Source organism: Armigeres subalbatus, chromosome 2 (genome assembly GCF_024139115.2).
Source record: "Armigeres subalbatus isolate Guangzhou_Male chromosome 2, GZ_Asu_2, whole genome shotgun sequence".
NCBI lineage: Eukaryota > Metazoa > Arthropoda > Insecta > Diptera > Culicidae > Armigeres > Armigeres subalbatus.
The window spans coordinates 7,385,793-7,407,252 of NC_085140.1; the positions used below are offsets into that span (position 1 = coordinate 7,385,793).

Below are 21,460 nucleotides of genomic sequence, written 5' to 3' on the forward strand. Positions count from 1 at the left end.
AAAACGAAGCTCGTCGGTTCTGGTAGTATAGTATATTAACAATATATTCCACCTCGTGAGTCTTCAATAGTCTGGCCCAGATTACTATGGGGAGAAAAAAATGCTGTCGAATTCCACGGGGCACCCCCCAGAACTTTGTTGTTGGGTGAGAAATCAATCTCTGAAAATTTCAGCTCAATCGCTTGTTGCATAAGCTGGCGCATTTGATTTGAAGTTTGTATGGGGATTTCAGCCAAAATGTTAGGAAAATACACCTCCGTCACTCATTCGATCTGGAAATTGGTTCTTATTGCTCGATTGACCTCAGAATTGCAAAAACGGCAGTTGGTATGCTACAGAACAATTTCACAGAACATTGCATGATGATCAAATGAACTTTTATATAATTTTCGGCTGATTTATTAGGAGCTGATTTGTGTATTTTTGGGTTTTTTGATCGAATCGCATCAGCTGAAACCTATATAAAAGTTCATTTAATCATCATACAATGTTCTGTGAAATTGTTCTGTGGCATACCAACTGCCGTTTTTGCAATTCTGAGGTCAATCGAGCAATAAGAACCAATTTCCAGATCGAATGAGTGACGGAGGTGTATTTTCCTAACATTTTGGCTGAAATCCCCATACAAACTTCAAATCAAATGCGCCAGCTTATGCAACAAGCGATTGAGCTGAAATTTTCAGAGATTGATTTTCTCACCCAAAGACACAATCCTGGGGGGTGCCCCGTGGAATTAGACAACTTTTTGTTTCCTGGGCCAGTCTAGTCTTCATATGTTGAATAATGGACAGCACTGTCCTATCCAGCCGCAGGAGCCACCCCATTCTTACACTACGTTTCACAGTTGAATAATAGATAATACCCTAAAAGTAGGCAATTATTTATGGTTGAAATGCGCTATGTAGGAACGGGAATGATTATAATTTTTTTGATGAGCTTGGAAAGTATTGAAGTTGCAAAAGGAAAGCGGTCCTTTCAGCCACATAAGTGTTAAAACACTACGGTGTTGCTATCACTTTTAATATAATCCATGGTCTGCGTGAAAATCCGAATAGAAACATTTGTATTTTAACACTTTTTTTAAATAAATGCCATCGCCGGATATTTTGTTCGTATTTTTGCTAAAATCAAAATCACATAGAATTGTGCGTGGTATCTTTTTAGCGTGTGTTTGATATGCTCACAAACACATTCTCTCGCTCTATTCCGAAGTGTGCTGCTGTCAAAGAAAACTAAAAGTCCCGATTTTATTTAGTGAAACATAGAGCAAATATTGCATAAATTTGCTCTTTGTAATAATCAAGTGGTGATAAAGTGTAAAAAGTAGTGTACGTACTTAATTTGTCGTGTCAAACGCAATAAAGAGGAGAAACAGGCGATCCAAAAAAGTAAGTACCAGTTTGCTATTCGTGCGCTGCTTTCTTTGGCAATGCAATAATGGCAAGGATTTCGATGGTGCAAATTTGTTTCGATTATTAACTCATCAAATCTTGCTACTTTTACACAAACAAATTATTTAAATGAAAGCTTAGACTTGAAATTGTGTGATTGAATCAAAATTATGTTCATAAATAGTGTATGTTTGCTGGAAAATGCAAATATTGTTGAGGGTGCAAACAACTGTCGCACCCTGCCAATGCCGTATTCTACCCTAGTTCAATTTTATTTTGGGCGGGGTAAAATGGTCAGGCGGTGGGGTAAAGTGAACAATATTGTTAATAAAGCAATTAAGTCGATCAAAATATTTTAAACTAAATACATATTCTTAATAATATTCTAAATGTTCCCTGACAGGTATGAACCAGGCCTATGCTAAGAGCTTATGTTTAGCGTAGCCAACACCAACACCAACGCCGAGCAACGTACGTCAAATCTAAAAAAGCGTAACATCATAAAACATCCAAATTCAGCTTTCTTCAATATGCAACTTTAATCGGGCATATTCATTAAATATGACTTCATTAGTTTAATTGATTCAAAACTTATCTACATGATCAATTTTGATTTTACTTACATGGAGAACAACAATTTGTCTTTTATTTCACCATGAAAAGCTTGAGCAGAATTTAAAAATAAATTCTGCTCTTTTATTGTTGTGGATATTTTTAATTATCAAGCTACAATCATTGGTGTTGTTGACGATTGTTGACATCTCATGCAACTGACAGCGGTCTATCTGCACACTGTGCCCGGGACATGGTGGCTATTTTTTGGCTAAGGGAGTTAGATAGGGATGTCTATAGCCTGGTATGAACCCTTCGTTTTTTCACAGACAAACAGACGTACCGGGCTTGGTCAAAATTATGGGGCGGGAATTTTTTAAATATTCAATTGACCATTTCTCAGTGAAATATTACCAGGTTCCCCAACAAACATTCACTAGTTTAACAAACATCAGTGTGATGATTCAATTCAGCACTGTGTTGAATAATGTCTGTACTATTTCTTATCGCAACTTCTGTTCAGGCTTTGTTCACACAATTTTGGAGAAGTTATACAGCTACAACATCTTATTTTGAAAAACAACTTTATTATTTGATTTGTTAAACCTTTAATAAGCATTTTACTTAGCCTTAATTCAGCTACATGTAAATATTTTGAAAATAATAACGCATTGAGTGTAACATCATCAAGATCTCCATTGAATGTATGTTGAAGAAATTGCTATTTTCATATAATCATTTTGAAATTTTCCTAAATCGGGTCTCGAACTACTGACATTTGATCATCCGCCGGTAACGTTGTCATCCGCGCCATCCTTGATTTGTAAGTTATGGCCTACTCGACGCATAACATAAATAATCGTTTGGCTGAATATGAATCATTATTGGTCTCTTATTCAACAAGTCAATCTGTCAAACTACAGTTTGTTAATAACTGTACAAGATTTTTATTTCAACCATTGTTCAGCCAGTCATAACCATCGCACACTGGGAAAAATATGTAAAAATAATGTCAAAACGATAAAATAAAATCCGTCCCCAATGATATTCATGGAGTTTATGAAAATTTAATGGATTTATTTTCGACCTTGCTCGAAATCTCTGAATAACCGGTATGATTGTGCCATCAATACACATGCAGCAAGTAAATAACTACACATATCGAAATTTATTTATACATATATAGAAAAACAACTAGTACATATGGAATCTGTAACAAACCTGCAATATGGTAGATTTGATATGAATTTGTTTGTGTTCGTTTCCGCACAACTTTAAAACAACTGCATAAATTGAAATGAAGAATCATTGCTCCAGCAATTTTATTGGTTATAATCTCCAACACCTTAAGTAATGAACTTTGTAAAAAAAACTTAAAAATCACTCTAATAAAGTATTAAAAAAAATCTCCAACACCTTCATAGATCAGGAATTAATTATGCATCACGAAATAATTATGAATTGCCCCACGAATATAAAAAAACCTGAGTGTTCTTGACAATGAATCCAACAATGTCTTGAAAATAAATCATTATATATATATCATAATAAATCATTATAAATATCATCAATTCAAGCCATCGCGATTTTCTTTCAAACGGAAAAAACATAATCTATTACTTATAATGTTTTCTTCCACTGTGCGATAGATCCGACAAAGGTGAAATCCAATGGTTAAGAAGGACAAAGGTTAAGAAGAATGTCTAATGCTTGCTTATAAATCTACTATTCAAACTCAATTCGACCACCCTTTTAAAGCATCACATCATAGTCGAACAAAGAATTTTGATAATCATTAGTTCAGCACATTGATAAACTTTTCCAATGTGCTGAAATGTGATAAAACTAAAACGTTAGTTCGACTTCAAATAAAGGTGGAAAACAAATAAATAGGCCAAGTCGAATATTAGTTGAATCAAATGCTGAAATGAAATCTGTCTAGCGAATTATTCAGGATCCATTTTATTCAGCTTTGAAGATCACAAATCTATATACATAAAAATGAATTTCTGTCTGTCTGTGCCTTATAGACTCGGAAACTACTGAACCGATCGACGTGAAAATTTGTATGTAGAGGTTTTTGGGGCCGGGGGAGGTTCTTAAGATGGTTCGAGACCCCTCCCCGCTTTGGAAAGGGGGGCTCCCATACAAATGAAACACCAATTTCTTCATAACTCGAGATCTAATCAGAAAATAAATCAATTTTAGGCGAAACGAAGTTCGTCGGGTCTGCTAGTAAACAATAATTCAACTTAGATGCTTATTTGTAGCTTGTCGTTGTTTGTTGGGTCCTTTGGTTTTGGCATGGTTCGGCGGGAAATATCCATCTAGTTTTGAAAAACGGCTGGAAAATCATTTTTTTGTTAAATATCTTGGCTGTGCATATGCACAGCATATGTTTCGAAATGGACAAATTGATATGAAATTTGCGAAAAAGAATCCACGTGTCTTGGAGGGACTCGAACCCTCAACCTCCTACTCTCTAGATAGGCGTGATAACCCCTACACAACAAGACCACTTAAAGGTCACGTTTGCGGAAAAGCCATCAGAATCCGAGTACCAACCTCCACCGCGGTTAGCTCTCTTTTTTGCAAATTGAATATCTTTCGGATGCTTGATTTGTCCAATCTCCACATGTGCTTTACTATTGTATACCCACAGCCAAGCGAGTGCACATTGTTTATTAAACGAGAGGATTCAAGCTATATTCTGAAAGTGAGGAGCCAAAATTCCGTTTTGCAGAGGAGAGGAAGCAAATTCCTTTGAAAATACGTACTTTTGTGAATGAAATTCCGTTTTTCACAACAAATGTGCGTGCCAAATGAAATCCAACAACCCACATGCATTCTACAAGGCCCATTCTACAAAATTCAAACTTTATTCTAAAAGTGAGGAGCCGAAATTCCGTTTTGCAGAGGAGTGAAACCAAATTTCTTTGAAAAGACGTGCTTTTGTGAATTTAATTCCGTTTTTCACAACAATTGAACGTGCCGCATGAAATCCAACAACCCACATGCATTCTACAAGACCCATTTCACCACATTCAAACTTTATTCTTTAAGTAAGGAGCCGAAATTCAGCGTTGCAGAGGAGAGAAACCAATTTTTTTTGAAAATACGTACTTTTGTGAAATAAATTCCGTTTTTCACAACAAATGAACGTGTCAAATAAGATTCAACAACTTACTTAGATCTTGTACGATTTCTTCTAATAATAATTCAAACCTCTTTCTCAAAGTTATAAACCGAAAACCAGCTTTACAGAACATAGAAACCAAATTCCCATAAGAATACGTAGTTTTGTGAATTTAAACCCGTTTTTCTCAAAAACTGGACGTGTTACAAAAAATCTGAATACATGACTGAATTCAGCGAAGAAAAATCTTCTAAGTACACTGAGAATGGTTGAAGGGAGTAAAACACTGTTGACTAGTGTAATTTAGTAAGCTTTTATTACTAAATTATTAGCAAATTTCCTGAATGCTACAACGTACACAATACGTTTACTACAAAATTTATAACGCAGGAACTTATCATTGACGCATGCCAATCAAAAGAAAGACTTTTCTTCGATTCTATTGACCATCATGAATTGTTTTTTTTTTTCAGATTAGATTGAGGGTGTCCAAGACGAGACATTGGGTACATTTGAGAATTGAAATTTTGAACAAATTATCAACAAATGATGCCTATTTTAAATTTGTATTTAATAAATAGGACTTCCAGGGCCCCCTTTAGCCCAATAATAATAACAATTTGTTGTTTTTATACCTATATCAAAAAACATCTGCGACGCATAGTTAGTGCGGCTTAGTAGTAATTTTTAATTTCTTTATTTATCTTTTACCGTAAGCCTGTTAGTCAGGAATTTAAATCAGGCCAAAGAAGCTGCTATAAAAAACATGCTTGGAAAAGAAAAATGGAACACACTAGTGCAGTACACAATAGTAGGTACTACAATAATTTGAATATCATTCTTACTGTCATCCTATTTTCATGTTGCTAACTGTACGCTATTTTCTATAAAGCATTTAACACTAAGCTACATTATCCCAACGAGACGAATAGGGGAAGAGGCCCCAAAACGCCCCCCCGATGCAAAACGCCTTTTGTGGTTTCCCTCATATTTACCGTCATTAAGATGTCCGTAACAAAACTAGATCTAAAATTATGTAGGATAGGCGAAGAAAGTTTCAAAATAGTGCATGGGAAGGTCGGAAAAACCGAAAATTTCCACATTTTTAAGAAACATCTAACATTTTGGCGAGGCAAAACGCCCTAGTGGCAATAACCTACAAAGTACTTGCGTCTCCACGGACTATCTATATTAGAATGCTGATTTGCCGACGCGTGGTACTTTGTTCCCTAGGAGCTGCCAGCTAAAAGGCGTTTTGCCTCATGAGTTTTCCGGCAACAGAATATCACCACTTTTTTTAAATGTGAATATTATCAATATGATTGAGATTTTTGACAATTTTTGAATGGCATCAACTAGCTATCTTGTTCAACTGATGCATAATGTAAAAATACCCATGAATAGCGTTACAAATAAGACAATAGAGCAGTGTTTGCTTAGCTAGGGCATATTGCCCCCCCTTCCCCTATAGTAGTTGATGAGTCTTCGAAAGATAACGTTGTCCACCGTTAGTCTGGCGAATTGTGTTCGAAGAACGGGTGCAAAGGTGGAACGAGTCATCCTATAGGGATGTGGCGCTACAAACTAGACAGCGTGGACCACAACTCCACCCGGATCAATATTGACCGGTTTATGGCCAGGGTGAGTTTGCAAATTTGCACTTGGATTATTGCGTAAACATTTACACTGTGGCTAATTGTAAACACGTTGGTGCAGTAAATGCAGTTATTCATAAGGGGCATTTAAGAATTTTTGTAGTTGCCGCTTTAATCTACCTGATGTTTTGGAAACAGTAGCACTTGTTATCAACCCCATCTAGCAACTATTCACTTTTATATACCGCCTATATTATATAACTTATTACTCTTACAATGAAAACAAATGAAAATGTCAATGTACCTACCCCTAAAGAATCTCTTCTTCCGTACATCTTGATAATGCACAACTATTTTTTTTCACGCTTTCAAACAACAACCTTTTCTTATAAGAGTTTCTGTAATAAACACCTCCTTAGCAACTAAAAATCCACTGGTGATCCTTCCACAGGACTGGCACAGAACTGAAACAATCGCGATCGACTCCAAACGGGAACTGATCGGGACCGGCACGGAGTAATCGTTTAAGTAAGCCAGTCGATTGAAGATTATAAATGTATAATAATAAATTGCTCTTATCGCCTACCACCAATACGAATACCTTTACTCAGATCAATTGGCTGTTCGGAATATGCAGAGGCAAAAAATTGAACACATTGTGGAGCAGGGCTGGCGATGATGACGTTCTGTTGTTGATTTCCTATTGGTCACTCGGTCATCAAGCGGCGCGTCGGCAGATTGATAACAGCAACACACTTCACTTTCGTTTGCGCGGTTTGGTTACTGTTGGACTCGATCGAACGGATGGGATTGTATTTGGGTGGTCTTCAATACAGGTTGTTCGTTTTAGAGGAAAAAGGTGATCCTCGTTGTGAACAAACATGTTTTAATCAGTATAGTTTTTCCTCTATTTGTGTCAATTTGTTTTCAAATAAGTGAATGCTTCTGAAACATACTTATCTGCATGTTTCGCACGTTTTTAATTATTTTTGGCTTATCAAGAACATAGTCAAACGTACTAGGGGGTAACATAATTGGGAGAATTATCTCCTTGATGTACAAATTACCTGTCAAAATATTCGATTACGGGTTCGCATGGGGGTATCTGCATTGAATAGACCGACTGATTGTTCCTTGCTTTTGCATTTACATCAACAACGTGTTTATTCGATTATAATATGGTAAGAAGTTGAGTATGCAAATCCCGTAACAGGTGCAATAATAATAATGATTTATTATACATTGCTGCACCCCGACTTTGAAGCAATAACAAGACTCCTGCTTTCTTAGTTGCTGCTCATTGAATTTGCATTTTATAATAAAAATACATGTCCCTCAATATCAACATTTTTGTATGCCTTCTAAAAGCGTTGGTAAAACCATACTCAAATTCCAATCATTGAGATGCCGTGATACGTGACCTGAATCGTGAGCAAATATGTACATAAAAGAATATCATGTTAAAAAACGGTCCTTGGACGCTTAACAGGATATCTGTGGCTTAAAAAGCGATCAGAATCAAATGAAGGTTTCAAGCTAAAACCCAACTAACCGATTTACGTCTCGATGAAGGCAAATTTGCAAACAGACACTTGAAATTAAAACTCAGGGAGTGGGTTATCAGAAGGCCGACCCACTAAGCCCACTCACGTTGCGGAAGGTTACTTGTGTTACTCTTTCTGCTAATACCCTGATCCCCTCCGGAACTGCCTCCCAGCATTACTTCTGGGGGATAGGCAGTACTTAATGTACTCGCTCATTCACGCTCACACAGGCACTGATCCCGTATAAGGCTTACTTGGGTGCTCTCTTTAACACACCCTCTGACATACCTTGACACTCTCTCTGACGCACCTTATGAGTCTTACTTGGATGTTCACCACTAACATACCATGTGAGACTAGCTTGAATGCTCACCCTGCCACCTGAGCTCCAGCACACCAATTTGAGACTTATTTGGGTGCTCACTCTAGCACACCCTGCCACTCCTCCTGACACACGCTCTGACATACCATGTGGGACTTACTCAGGTTCTCACTTCTGACATGCCATGCGAGGCATCATCCATTTTAATCATTGCATACAACGCTTTTATTCATTTATCTTAGGCCCATACAAATATGTAAAATCTATTTTGTCTCCCCCTCACTCGGATTTTTTTTCCAAAAAATAATGTTTTGAGGGGGCAACAAAATAAAATTCGGATAATTTTGAGGATTTTCAAAACATTTTTTAACAAATCCGGGGAGTTTTTTAAATTTTTTCATTTTAATGTTTATTTTTTATTATACCTCATTGACCTTTCGGAGACCAGTAGGACAAAATGTAAATTTAATATTTGTAACGGCCTTATACCATTTAATAAACTAATTTGGTAGCTTTAGAGAAAGATTACTTGATAATTCATCACTATGGAAATTATTCAATTTGATTATTCACAATCCTTAATCATTAATCACATCGATCGTTAATTATTAATCATACACATAAATATTGCGTCAACATTTGATTCACGATTGGTAATCGTTCATCATACTCCAAACGTTTCTTTCGTTAATCATAATCGTTAATCATTGTCAATAATTAATTTAATCGTTAATCATAATCATTAAACATTGACAAAAATGAAAAATAAAATCATTAATAATAATCATTAATCATAGAGTTGGATGTTTTATTCATAACAAATTTTATCATTCATTGGAAGCATTATTCATTAACGCTCTGACTGACACACACCTTGGAACTGTTGGACATCATCCTCGATAATGCCGCAACAGCAGTAGAAGCCCTCTTGCACGCATAGTCGACATGGCTGGCGAAGCTTAGCTTGTCATCTATTACGACCCCAAGGAGCTTCAAACTCCGCTTTGATGCGATCGCGACTTCACCTACGTGAACCGACTTGGTGTTGTTGACGATAACCACCTCCGTCTTATGTTGGGTGAGCTTCAAGCCTCTAGCGCTCATACAATCCTCCACCGTGCTGATCGCGTGTGCTAGCGATCAGTTCTACCTCGGGAATTGACTCATCATAGAGCACCAAGGTTACGTCATCTGCGAAGCCGACGATCTTAACACCAGGAGGGAACTTTAGCTTCAGAACCCCCTCAATACATAAGGTTCCATTATACCGGGCCCAGTATTGAACCTTCCGGAACTCCTGCGGTAATAGTAACGCTTCTCTGACCGGCATCAGTCTCGTATAATAGTACATGGTTCTGGAAATAGCTTTCCAAAATCCGGTGCAGGCCCATCAGCAGGCTCTTCACATCAAGTGTCACTACCGCTTACTAACTTGATACTTGATGGGCTACAGCTCTTCGGTGAACCTACGCCTAATGGAGTATCCTACTCCACTGGACTCGATCCTGGGCCAATCGCTTCCAGTCGCCCTGAACATTGAGCGCCCTCAGGTCCTCTTCAACTGCAAAAAGCCATCGTGTACGCGGCCTTCCACGAAGCCTGCGGCCTCTTCCGGGTTCTCTACTAAATATTATCTTTGCTTGACGTTCTTCCGGCATACGAACAACGTGACCAGCCCACTGTAGTCTGCCGTGTTGTATAAGCTTAATAATATCCAGCCCTTTATACACCTGGTACAATTCGTGATTCATGCGACGCTGCCAGATACCGTTCTCCTGTTTACCGCCGAGTATTGTCCGCAGCACCTTACGCTCAAACACTCCGAGAGCTCTCCGATCAGCCTCCTTTAACGTCCGTGTCTCATGGCCGTATAAAGCCACCGGAAGAATCAGAGTAGTATACAACGCGAGTTTTGTTTTCGTTTGCAGGCTACGGGACTTAAGCTGGTTACGAAGTCCGTAATAAGCCCTATTTGCAGCTGCAATACGCCTTTTCACCTCGCGGGTAACATCATTATCGCACGTCACTAATGTTCCAAGATACACAAATTCTTCAACCACTTCAAATTTTTCACCAGCCAGCACTATTTCGCTACCACCACCACTAATGAACCCACGTTGATAGCCAGTGACCATGTACTTCGTTTTGCTGGTATTGATCGTGAGTCCAATCCTCGCTGTCTCCCCCTCAAAAGGCGCAAAAGCCTCTTCCACGGCACGGCGATCAATTCCGATAATATCGATATCGTCCGCAGATCCCAGGAGCATATGCGATCTTGTGATAATGGTACCGCTTCTTTGCACGCCAGCCCTCCTAATCGCTCCCTCGAGCGCTATATTGAACAGTAGGTTCGAGAGTGCATCACCCTGCTTTAATCCATCTAAGGTAACAAATGACGTCGATATTTCATCCGCAACCCTTACACTTGATTTCGATCCGTCCAACGTTATACGTATCAGTTTCGCCGGAAAACCATGTTCAAGCATAATTTGCCATAATTCATTCCGTTTCACTGAATCGTACGCCGCCTTGAAATCAATAAACAGATGATGTGATGTGTGACATAATGTTGTACGCCGAATTAAGGAGGGTTATCCCTCGGTAATTGGCGCACTCCAGTATGTGCCCTTTCTTAAAGAGAGGGCAAATGAGGCCGTCCAACCAGCTAGCAGGCATTTCCTCGTCTTCCCATATTTTCGACATAATATGGTGCAGAACTTCATAAAGCTGCTCACTGCCATGTTTGAGAAGTTCAGGCGGGAGCTGGTCCTTCCCCGCAGCCTTATTGTTTTTCAGCTATTTGACAGCTTTTTTAACCTCATCTAGTGTAGGTGACTCCACAGCTTGTCCATCGTCGCTAATATTTATTCTGTTCACCGATGCACCGTCATTTCCTCCATTCAACAAAGTCTCGAAGTGTTCCTTCCACCTGGCAGCCACTTCAGTTTTATCTGTCAGCAAATTCCCTTGTTGGTCGTTGCACATGACGGGAGATGGCGCTGTCTTTCTCCGCACGCCATTGACATACCCATAAAACCTCCGCATATCGTTCTGCTCCATTTCTTCCTGCGCCTCACTAATAACTTGTTCTTCGTACTCTTTTTGCCTTTCTCGTACAACTAAGTTGTACCGCAAGGCTATCATTTTACTCCGAAAACGAACTTTTTATAGAAGCCTCTGCGACCCATAGTATTATATACCAATCAACTCAGCTCGACGAGCTGAGCACATGTCTGTCTGTCCGTGTGTATGTATGTGTGTGTATGTGTGTGCACAAAAGCATTAAAAAACATTAGACAACTTTTCGTACAGTAATCTTTAACCGATTTTCTCGCAAAGCCTTGTTGATCACTATTGAATTTTATAACGATCGGTCATTGCGTTTAAAAGTTATGAAGAAAATGGTACATCGGACCATATAAACCCCATATAAGGTTGGTGTCTTAACTAAATGCGAGAAAGGCACCACCAACGCTAGGTGGATTAATTTGGGTTTTTCTTCCTTCGGTGGGTTGTTCGTTTTTCGGCTGCTCTTGCTTCCTTGTACTGATCTCTATTCGATCGAGTACCCGACACCAACATCCGGCTTCTGGCTACGTTCTGCTCATCTGTCATTAACGCACAGGATCGAATACCTTGCCTTTTCTGTTGGATCGCTATCTCGGCGGTTTTTACCACCAAGCTAATAGCGTCCAACGTGGATTTACCCTTGCGAAACCCGAACTGATTGCTTGACAGGCCGTTCGTACCCTCTGAGTACGGGGTCAGCCTGCTGAGGATGATCCTCTCAAGCAACTTGCCCGTCGTGTCTATAAGATAGATTGGTGTATACGTCAATGGGTCGCCCGGCGGCTTCCCGGCCTTCGGCAGCAACATCAATTTCTGTCAATTTTCCATCTTTCTACATTCATCAAGGCATCTCTGCATAGCTAGCCTGAACATGTTCGGGTTTGCTATGATTACTGCCTTGAGAGCGCTGTTCTGAGCTCCATCAGGCCCTAGAGCTTTGTTCGTTACTAGGGATTTGGCCACCGCGAGTAACTCTTCGTTCGTCACCGGAGCCACCATTTCGGCCGCACCCATATTGCCTTGCGGTACAGGAGGCCATGGACTTGTGACTCGGGACGAGAAAAGTACCTCGATAATCTTTGCCAACCTATCCGGGGACCTTTCGGGGGTGATCTTGGCCATCACTATTCTGTAGATGTCACCCCATGATATCGCGTTGGCTTCTTCGCATAGGTTGTCGAAACACGCTCTCTTATTGCTCTTGATAGCCTTGTTAAAGGTCAGTTTCTCAGCTCGAAACACTTCACGGCGGTCCGTTCTTTCAACCTCGGTGCGGGCATGTTGCATCCTTTGTCTAGCCTTGAGGCAAGTTGATCGAAGGGCTGCAATCTCGGCACTCCATCAGCATACCGGGTGTATGCAGTTTCTCGGCAGGCCTTTCCTCGTCATGGTGGCGTTGCACGCGCGTGATAGGACAGCTACGAACGTATCCCTACCAACATTGTTGACTTTCAGTTCCAGGGCCGCGGTGTAAGCTTCGCTGTCGAAGTGATTGGTCCTCCACCCACGGACCAGACAGGGATCTCTGGACCTCGGATGTTACACGCCATAGTTGATCTTAAAGCGAATTGCTAGATGATCCCTATGGGTCCACCCTCGTCCACCCAACAGTCCAAGTCTGGTGCCTGATCAGGACTGACAAACGTTACGTCAATCCATGACTCGAACCCGTTCCTTCTTAACCTGCTAGTGGAACTATCATTGCCTAGCACTGCGTCGAGCTTCGCTAGCGCCTCTAATGTAGCTTGACCCTATCGATTGGTGCAGCAGTTATCCCACTCCACTACCCAAGTGCTTAAATCTCATGCTATGACGACCGGCTTATGACCCACTAGGTCGGACGATAGCCTATCGATCATTTGGTTGAACTGTTCTAATGGCCACCTTGGTGGGGCATAGCAGCAACAATAGAACACACCATTGATCTTGGCTATCGCGACACCCTGCGCAGAGGAGTGTACCTTCTTGCTTGTCTCTTCGATGGGACCCGAAGATTCACTCATAACGTGGTTACAGGCTTGCTTTTTGTTGGCGCAGATGAGGCACTTTGGTGCCTTAATGCATTCCGGCGCCTTGTGCCTTCCTCACCATAACGACGGCACAGGTTGCTAGTGTCTGGGCTTTTACAGTTGTAGGGCTTCTGTTCCAACAATTTTTGGCTTCCGCAACCGGTAACCTAAGGTAGGCTACCTGTGTGCTAAAGGGACCGCCCCGTGGACCGACCGTGGTCTTCTCGACCACTGTACCGCACTGGTCTATGATGGAAGAGACGACGTCGTTCGCGCTCGTGACCTCGTCTAGTTGCTTGCACTGGAGGGTCACTTCCGCCCCAACGACCTACTCTCGGTGCCGTCACCCAAGATCTCTTGGGCCAGCTTCCTGTAGCCAGTTCCACTAGCCAAGATCATTTCACCGGTCTTGGTGCGTCTGACGCTTAATCGATTTAATGACTTTAGCGTAGGAGGAGGAAGGAGAAGGTATCAAGGGCGTAGCCAAAAGGGGGCAGGGGGGATCTTCGCCCCCCCCCTAAATGGTGGAAAGTTTGAACGGGTACTGAAATGAATTCCCTTGAACATGTGCACTTTACGATCCAATCATATTCAGAAATATGTCTTTGAAATTCAAAAGATTCCCAAAATCTTTTTAGGGTATCCAGGATTCATAATATTTCAAAGTTCAAAACAACTCGAAACATTTCCGGCTCAAGAATTCTCCTGGAAATCTTTCTAGAAGTTCCCCTGGGAACTTCTAAATTCCTCCAGAAAGCTATCCACAAATTCCTCTGTAAATCGTTCGAAAATCCTTCTCATGTAATTGTAATTCCTCCTTATCTAGAAACCCCAAAATATTTTTTTTATTTTTTTGGATTCATGAGGAATATTCTTGAAGATTTCTTTTCTTCTCTTCAAGTTTTACTTCTAGAAATTTCTTCGGCTATTCTTATAGAAAAATCTCCGGCATTTATTTCAGGAATGCATTCGAGAATTCCTTCAAGAATACGTACGGAATTTCCTTACAAAATTACACCAAAAGTTTCTTCAGATATTTATGACAGCAATCCTCCGATTTCGCTCCATAATTTTACTTGTAAATATATAAGAAATTTCTTCGGAAATTCTTCTAGAAATTTCTCCGGGTATTCCACCAGGAACTCATCCTTTAATTCCTCTGGGATAACTTTCAGGAAATTTTCCGGGAATACCTCCGTAAATTCAACAGCGATTTCATACTGGAATTCTTTCCGCAATTACTTCAGAATAACCTGTGAGAATTCCTCTAGAAATTTCTTTAAACATTTCTCCAGGAAATCGTCCAAGTAATTCCCCGGAAATTCTTCCAGGTATTTTCCAAGAATTCCTTCAGGTATTTCTTCAAGAATTCCTTCCAATTCTCCGGGAATTTTCCAGCGGAATTGTGCTAGAATTCTTTCCGGACTTCACTCGGAATTTACTACAGAATTTCATTAAGAAATTAATTTGAGAGTTCCTCCAGGATATCTTCCAAGAGTTCTTCCAGTAATTTATTCAGAACAAACCCCCCGGGAGTTCATCCAGTAATTTCTTCAGCAATTCATCTGGGAATACTTTCAGTTTTTCATCTGGGAATTTCTGCATTAATTCCTCCTGATATTTTTCCGGGAATTCCTTCAGATATTGCTCCGGAAATTCCTTCAGGAACTTCTCCAAGAATTATTTCAGGACTTCCTTGTGGGAATTCCTCTGGATGTACTTGTAGGAGTTCCTCTGGTAAGCTCCTCCAGGGGGTTTTTCAAGAGCTCCTCCGGGAATCTTTCCAGGAACTTCACAGGGAAATCCTGGAGGATATTTGGCAGGAATTTCACAGGAAATGGGATTTCGGAAGTTTCTCTAGAAATTCAACTCCGGGTATTCCACCGTTCATCTGCCGGTTCATTTCATTTATCTACAAATTCTTCCAGAAGTTCCTAGGAGAATTTCTCTGGGAGTTCCTCCAGGAATTCCTTCGAGAGGTCCTTTAAGAATTCTTCCAGGAGTTCCTGAAATTCTTACGGAAGTTCATTTTGTAGCTCATCCAGGAGTTCTTACGAGAGTTCTTCCAGGATTTCCTCCAAAAATTATTCCTGTAGTTCTTCAAGAAATTCCTTCAGAAATTCCACCGGCAGTTCCTCCGAGAATTCCTCTGATAATTTCTCCGGGAATTCCTCCAGAAATTCCTCCGGGAGTTCCTCCGGAAATTACTCTGGGAGTTCCTCCTCAGAGGAACACCCGGAGGAACTGCCGGTGAAACTCCCGGAGGAATTCTCGTAGAAACTGCTGGTGGATCTCCCGGAGGAATTCCCGAATGAACTGTCGGAGGAGCTCCCGTTAGAACTCCCGGAGGAATTCCCGGAGAAACTCCCGGATGAATTGATGGTGGAATTCCCGGAGGAACTCTCGGATGAATTCTCGAAGGAACTTCTCAAGGAATTGCTAGTAAAGCTACCAGAAGAATTCTCGAAAAAAATCATGGAGAATTCATCTTATAGACAAATCTCATCTAGCTGAAACCTTTGTAGGGGTGTGTAGCATCATCATCATCATCATCGGAGGACCTCCCGGAGAATTCTCTGAGGAGCTCCCAGAGAAATTCTCGGAGGAGCTTCTGGAGGAATTTCTATATAAATTCCTTAAAGAAGCCTAAATAAATTTGTAACTGCTAGTGACGTCCGCCGTCTATGCTGTGGACGTCCACACGTCCCAAACTAGCTCACCGTTGGGGTTCTCAGGGTTGCCTTACCCGCTCAAGGGATTCACGAGGGAATAACGCACTTACATGCATAGAGATAGTGTATGAAAGAAATTTACTGTTCAAATACATTTTTATATAGGGGGAATGACGGCTTTGGCAGGTTTTGTTCTATTATTGTCAGGGGGCTTTTTTATGACTGATTATGCTCAAATTTGGACTAAATATTCTTTGCATATCAAAGAATATTGTGGCCAAATATCATAAAATTTGGTCGACAAAAACCCCCCTACCAATAACAGAACAAAACCTGCCAAAGCCGTCTTTTCCCCTAATTTATTTTTTCCAATTCATAGTGCCAGGAGTGGGTTAGTAAACAGGGATAAGGAATGGATGCGGCCGACTGGGGGCCCATTGGCGAAATGCGCGCGGGTGACGTACCTTGGACAACTATTCATTACCACCGATAGCCGGCTGGGCTGCTATTTGGGCACGACGGCAAGGGTGGTGGGGTTCGACGAGCGGGTTGGCCTGTAGGCGGGACCGGATTCCGGTTTCGCGAAGTGAACAGCCGGCGTGGTCGAAAGGTTGAGCACGATGACGAGGGCTTTGCTGTTTCTCGAGGCTTCTTCTCGGCGGGTATTCGAGGCGGCGGCTTCTTCTCGTTGGTTTGGCTTAGGGACGTTCCGATACTTCAAAATATCGATAATTGATTCGATACGATAATCAAATCAAAGTATCGATATCACCGATATATTGGAATGAAAATATCGATATATCGGAAAATCATATGATATTTCAGAAATGAGAATATTTAGAATATATTTGTTTTAGTTATTTAATTACTATAGTATTACCATATTACCCCTTTACAATAATTATTGGAAACTTTTTTTTCTATTACTTAATCCAATCTAGAGTGTACCAGTCCAACAATCATCGGCGGCGGCGTTCGTCGTAGTTTTAACCGGTAGCGTAGGCGTTTTTGGAATGATACTGCCTCACTATCCCCCGTTCGGTCGAAACAATCAACTGAAGTTTTGAGAAATTTTCTATCTTCAGAATTTTCACTAAAGTTTTTTTCTAATTTAATTTTCAAAGAAAATTCAGAATTATCACGAGAAAATCCATTGACATTGAAATGGAAATAATAAGCATAAGCTTTCATGAGAAATTATCGTTTTGTTTCACATCAAATTCCTTTCACATCGAATTCCTTCTTCAGAAAACCCGTAAAAATATTTGGAAATTCTTATGGAAATTCTCTTAAATTCTTTTGAGTTTTGGAAGGAAATTTTCATACGTTTTCCAATTCTTTGAAATTCCCATTTCCCCAAACTTTTTCTAATAACTAAACAAAGTTAATTTATCTAATCTACCATAGGAACACGTCTAATATATACAGTCGACTCTCCACATCTCGATATTCTGTATCTCGATATTCTGTATCTCGATATCTCTCCCTATGTCGATGATTTCCTCAGTCCCTTCAATCTACATACATTTGGGCTTTCTACATCTCGATAATCTCCCTATCTCTCTCTATGTCGATGGGTTCTGATCATATTTTGTTCAGGATTTTATCTCCTTATGTCGATATGGTAAAATTTTTGGGCTACTAGAACATCTTTGGACAATAACAATCACATCAACAACTGGAAACGACATTTGTGTTGTTGTCGTTTTTCATAGCAACGAGCTTTTTTGAATCTAGTACCCATTTCGATTTTCCTTCCATTCCTTGATCTCTACCTATCTCGATGGTCCCTTCAATATCGAGATGTGGAGAGGCGACTGTAATTGAATTCGCATAAGGATTCAAGTACCAGCGGTATCACAATTGTTGCACAACGGCGCGTTAATGTAAAGTGTTGAGTTGTTAAAACTATTTGTGATGGCAGCGCACACATCACACTATCCGCGCTACCGAGAAAAATTGTCTTAATCAATTAAAAATACGGCATTCCAGATTCATTTGGTATGTTTGTTGAGTATTTTCTTTCACGAAATACATTGCAATTGATTTTCGTTTGTGTTACTTTGTTCTGATTCAATATATCGATATCGAAAGCAAAAATATCGATATGACCGATATATTGAAAGCAAAATATCGATACAAAAATATCGGATATCGAAACAAAAATATCGATATTCCGATATATCGGAAGTATCGGAACGTCCCTAGTTTGGCTACCGGCGAGGCCGGATTCTGGCTTCACGAAGTGAACAGCCGGCGTGGCCGAAAGGTTGAACACGATGACGAGGGCTTTGCTACTTGTCGAGGCTTCTTCTCGGCGGTACACGATCGTGGATTTGTGGCGAGAACAGCCGGCGGGGCCGCAGTCGGACAAGCACGAGGACGAGGGTTCTGCAATTTGCCAACGATTCTGCTTCTCGGGTTGGCTTTCGGCGGTACCGAGGCTTCTTCTTATCGACGGGTTTGCTGTCGACGGGACCGGATCGTGGCTTCGTGGGGAAAACGGCCATCGTAGCCGTAGTTATAAAACTCGAGAACGAGGGCTTTCTACTCGCCAAGGCTTCATCTCGGCGGGCCCGGATCGTAGATTTGTGGAGGAAACAGCCGGCATGGTCGCAATGGACAAGCACGAGGACGAGGGCTTTGCAATTTTGTAGACGGGACTGGATCGTGGCTTGTAGAGGGAACAGCCGGCGTGGCCGTAGTGGTAAAACACGAGGGCGAGGGCTTAGCTACTTGTCGAGGCTTCTTCTCGGCAAACTCGGTACCACTTAACGACGCGCAAGGTTTTCTTTGTCGGTCCCGCACCTTTTCCGGGATTTTAACCCTTCGAAGATTGCAAGCCACTCACGATTACTGTCTGCACTACTTGGCCAAATCACACGATCTCCGTACCACGTGAATATGGATCAATGCCTTCAACGGGAATCTTAACAATTTGTAGGTCTTTACTCGACGGCTATCTGATCACGACTCCCCGCTCAGTTCATCGCTACCTCTTCGGATCCCCAATTTTTTCGATTATCTCCTTCGTTGTCGGCTTCGGCAGCGGATATGGTGTTGCCTTTTTTCTTTTTGAATCGGGCGAAAAGTGGGAAGGGGGATAGGACAGATTTGCACTTTAAATATCAAAGTAGGCCAAATGCCTTGAAATCATTCCCTAAAATTTTAACGGTATGCAACTGTGCCGATGTTTGCTTGTTGGTACCATTTTCGGTAACAAATTCCAGAAAGAAAGCCTGAATAAATTCCCGGAGGAAATTCTGGAGAAATTTCCGGAAGAATTTTCAAAGGAACCACCGTAGGAACTGCCGATAGAACTACCGGAATAATTCTTGGAGGAAATCCTGGCAGAATTCCCGGAGAAACTCCCGGAGGAATTTTCGGAGAAATTCCCTGTTGGATCTCCCAGTGGAAATCTTGAAGTTTCCACCGGATTTCTTTGGAAATCAATCTTGGAATTCTTCCGGGTAGTGGCCCGCCGAGCGTGCCGATAGGGCTATACCCCATCACTGCTGGGGAGACTCTGGTGCTGCCAGCTGCAGCTTCCGTCACTCCGCTCTCCGCCTCTCTGGAAGGAGACCTCATTAAACCCCCCTTGACAAAGGGGTTTAACACCTCTATGCCTAACGCATCGTCCAAAGAATTGTTTTTTGCTTCACTCATTGTAATTGGCCTAGTAGTCGCCTTTAATGATTGCATGGTTATCTTTGCATGGTTTACGGCATGCAGGAAGGCCATGCAAGAGTTGACACATACGTGTTCAGAGCCAGATCAGCGCAGGTTAGGAAAGGGCATCTACTCCCACTCAGCAGGCAAAGCTTGGTGGCAGGATGGGGCAGCATGCTGGGCAACATGTCATTAGTCCACTCGCCGTTTCGAGTCACTGTCACCCGCTTCTATTAAGAAAGTAGAACATCAGACTGCCAGCCCTCCCTTTCACAATATTACGATATCCAAGACAAGGCCAGAATGCTATAATCAGGATCTCACTAGTATTGATCCGGATGTGCCGGATGCACTCCCTGGGCTCCTGTGCGCTTTGAGCGGCACACGGTCGCTTTAATAGGGCCTGCTTGCGGACACATGCAGCTTTTTGTAGAGTTTAACCACAGATAACAGATATTTAGGCTAAAACAAATTTTATTGAAAATCCTGTGTAAACTTTTGAATTGATATACGTTTTCCCACTACTGCCATCTACTCAACTGATTGCGGCAGTACATACGGACACAGCTGATAAACAACCATCGAACGCAGCCAATGCATTTGACAGCCGCATTCGAGCTGCGTGTTCAATAACAATGATCCTTGCGCCATCTCCAATCGATTGCCAAACGCGGTCCTAAATTTTAAATACATTTGAATTAACGGTTACGGAATTTTCCACACGTATCGGATGCTAGCCTAAATATCTGTTATCTGTGGTTTATCAGAGCCCGCTGCCAAGCCCCACCACGTCATAGGCAGGCCTCCTAACTCGCAGAGGCAGTGTGGATGGGTCGTAAAGCCCTTGGACATAGTCCCTGCTGCCCCCGCAACGCCTCTAGGGCTATACTAAGCCTATACTGTTTTCTCCGCAGAACAGCGTCATAGTTGTCACCAAAAACATAATTCTTTTTTAAATATTTGTATCGGCCTTATTATATATTTTATTTGTGAAGCTTTTCTGTCTATTTTTTCAAGTTTTCCGTGTCTACTTTTATGTCTAATGAGATTTAATGAAATTGGAACGTATCTGGTCCTTTCGTTGGATCTAGGAGCGGTGGCTTGACAGATGAGCATCCCCAAAATTCACATTGATGAAGAAAAATATAAGTTTGCCAGATTTTTTCTATTGATTATCTGATTTCCTCTATTTGCTTCGTTTGGCGTAGAAAATCCGTGTGAGGCAAACCAAGTGTAGCAGTCTTTTTCTATACACTTAAACTTGCTTTCGCTCACTTCTATAGTTGCTCTTCATATGTAGGTTACTATGTCATGCGGTTGATTAGGATTCGAATTAGGTATTTATTTTTATGTTAGCCTCGAGCAAGGGCAAGTTGACTTGCTCAAAGTCTCAAGATTAACAATGAAACAAAAGGTCCTAAGTAACATTTTTTTCATGAATTAATTTGAGTACTGCAATCAAAAGCTTTCATATTGGTCTGTTGATTGCGCTATTCAAATT

General features: G+C 41.1%; 1 protein-coding gene across 2 annotated transcripts in view; it reads right to left on the reverse strand.

Moving 5' to 3' along the window:
* The window catches only part of LOC134217621 (protein henna), a 78,536-nt gene that overhangs the window by 11,601 nt on the left and 45,475 nt on the right, over positions 1-21,460 (reverse strand). Inside the window, exon 1 of one of the 2 annotated variants that reach the window (XM_062696423.1) lies at positions 6,983-7,181. The exons of the other annotated variant lie outside the window; for it this stretch is intronic. Coding sequence (XP_062552407.1) covers positions 6,983-7,009 — 27 coding nt within the window. The 5' untranslated portion in view covers positions 7,010-7,181. Of the gene's footprint in view, positions 1-6,982; positions 7,182-21,460 lie in introns of those variants that run through there. 2 annotated transcript variants of the gene reach the window in all.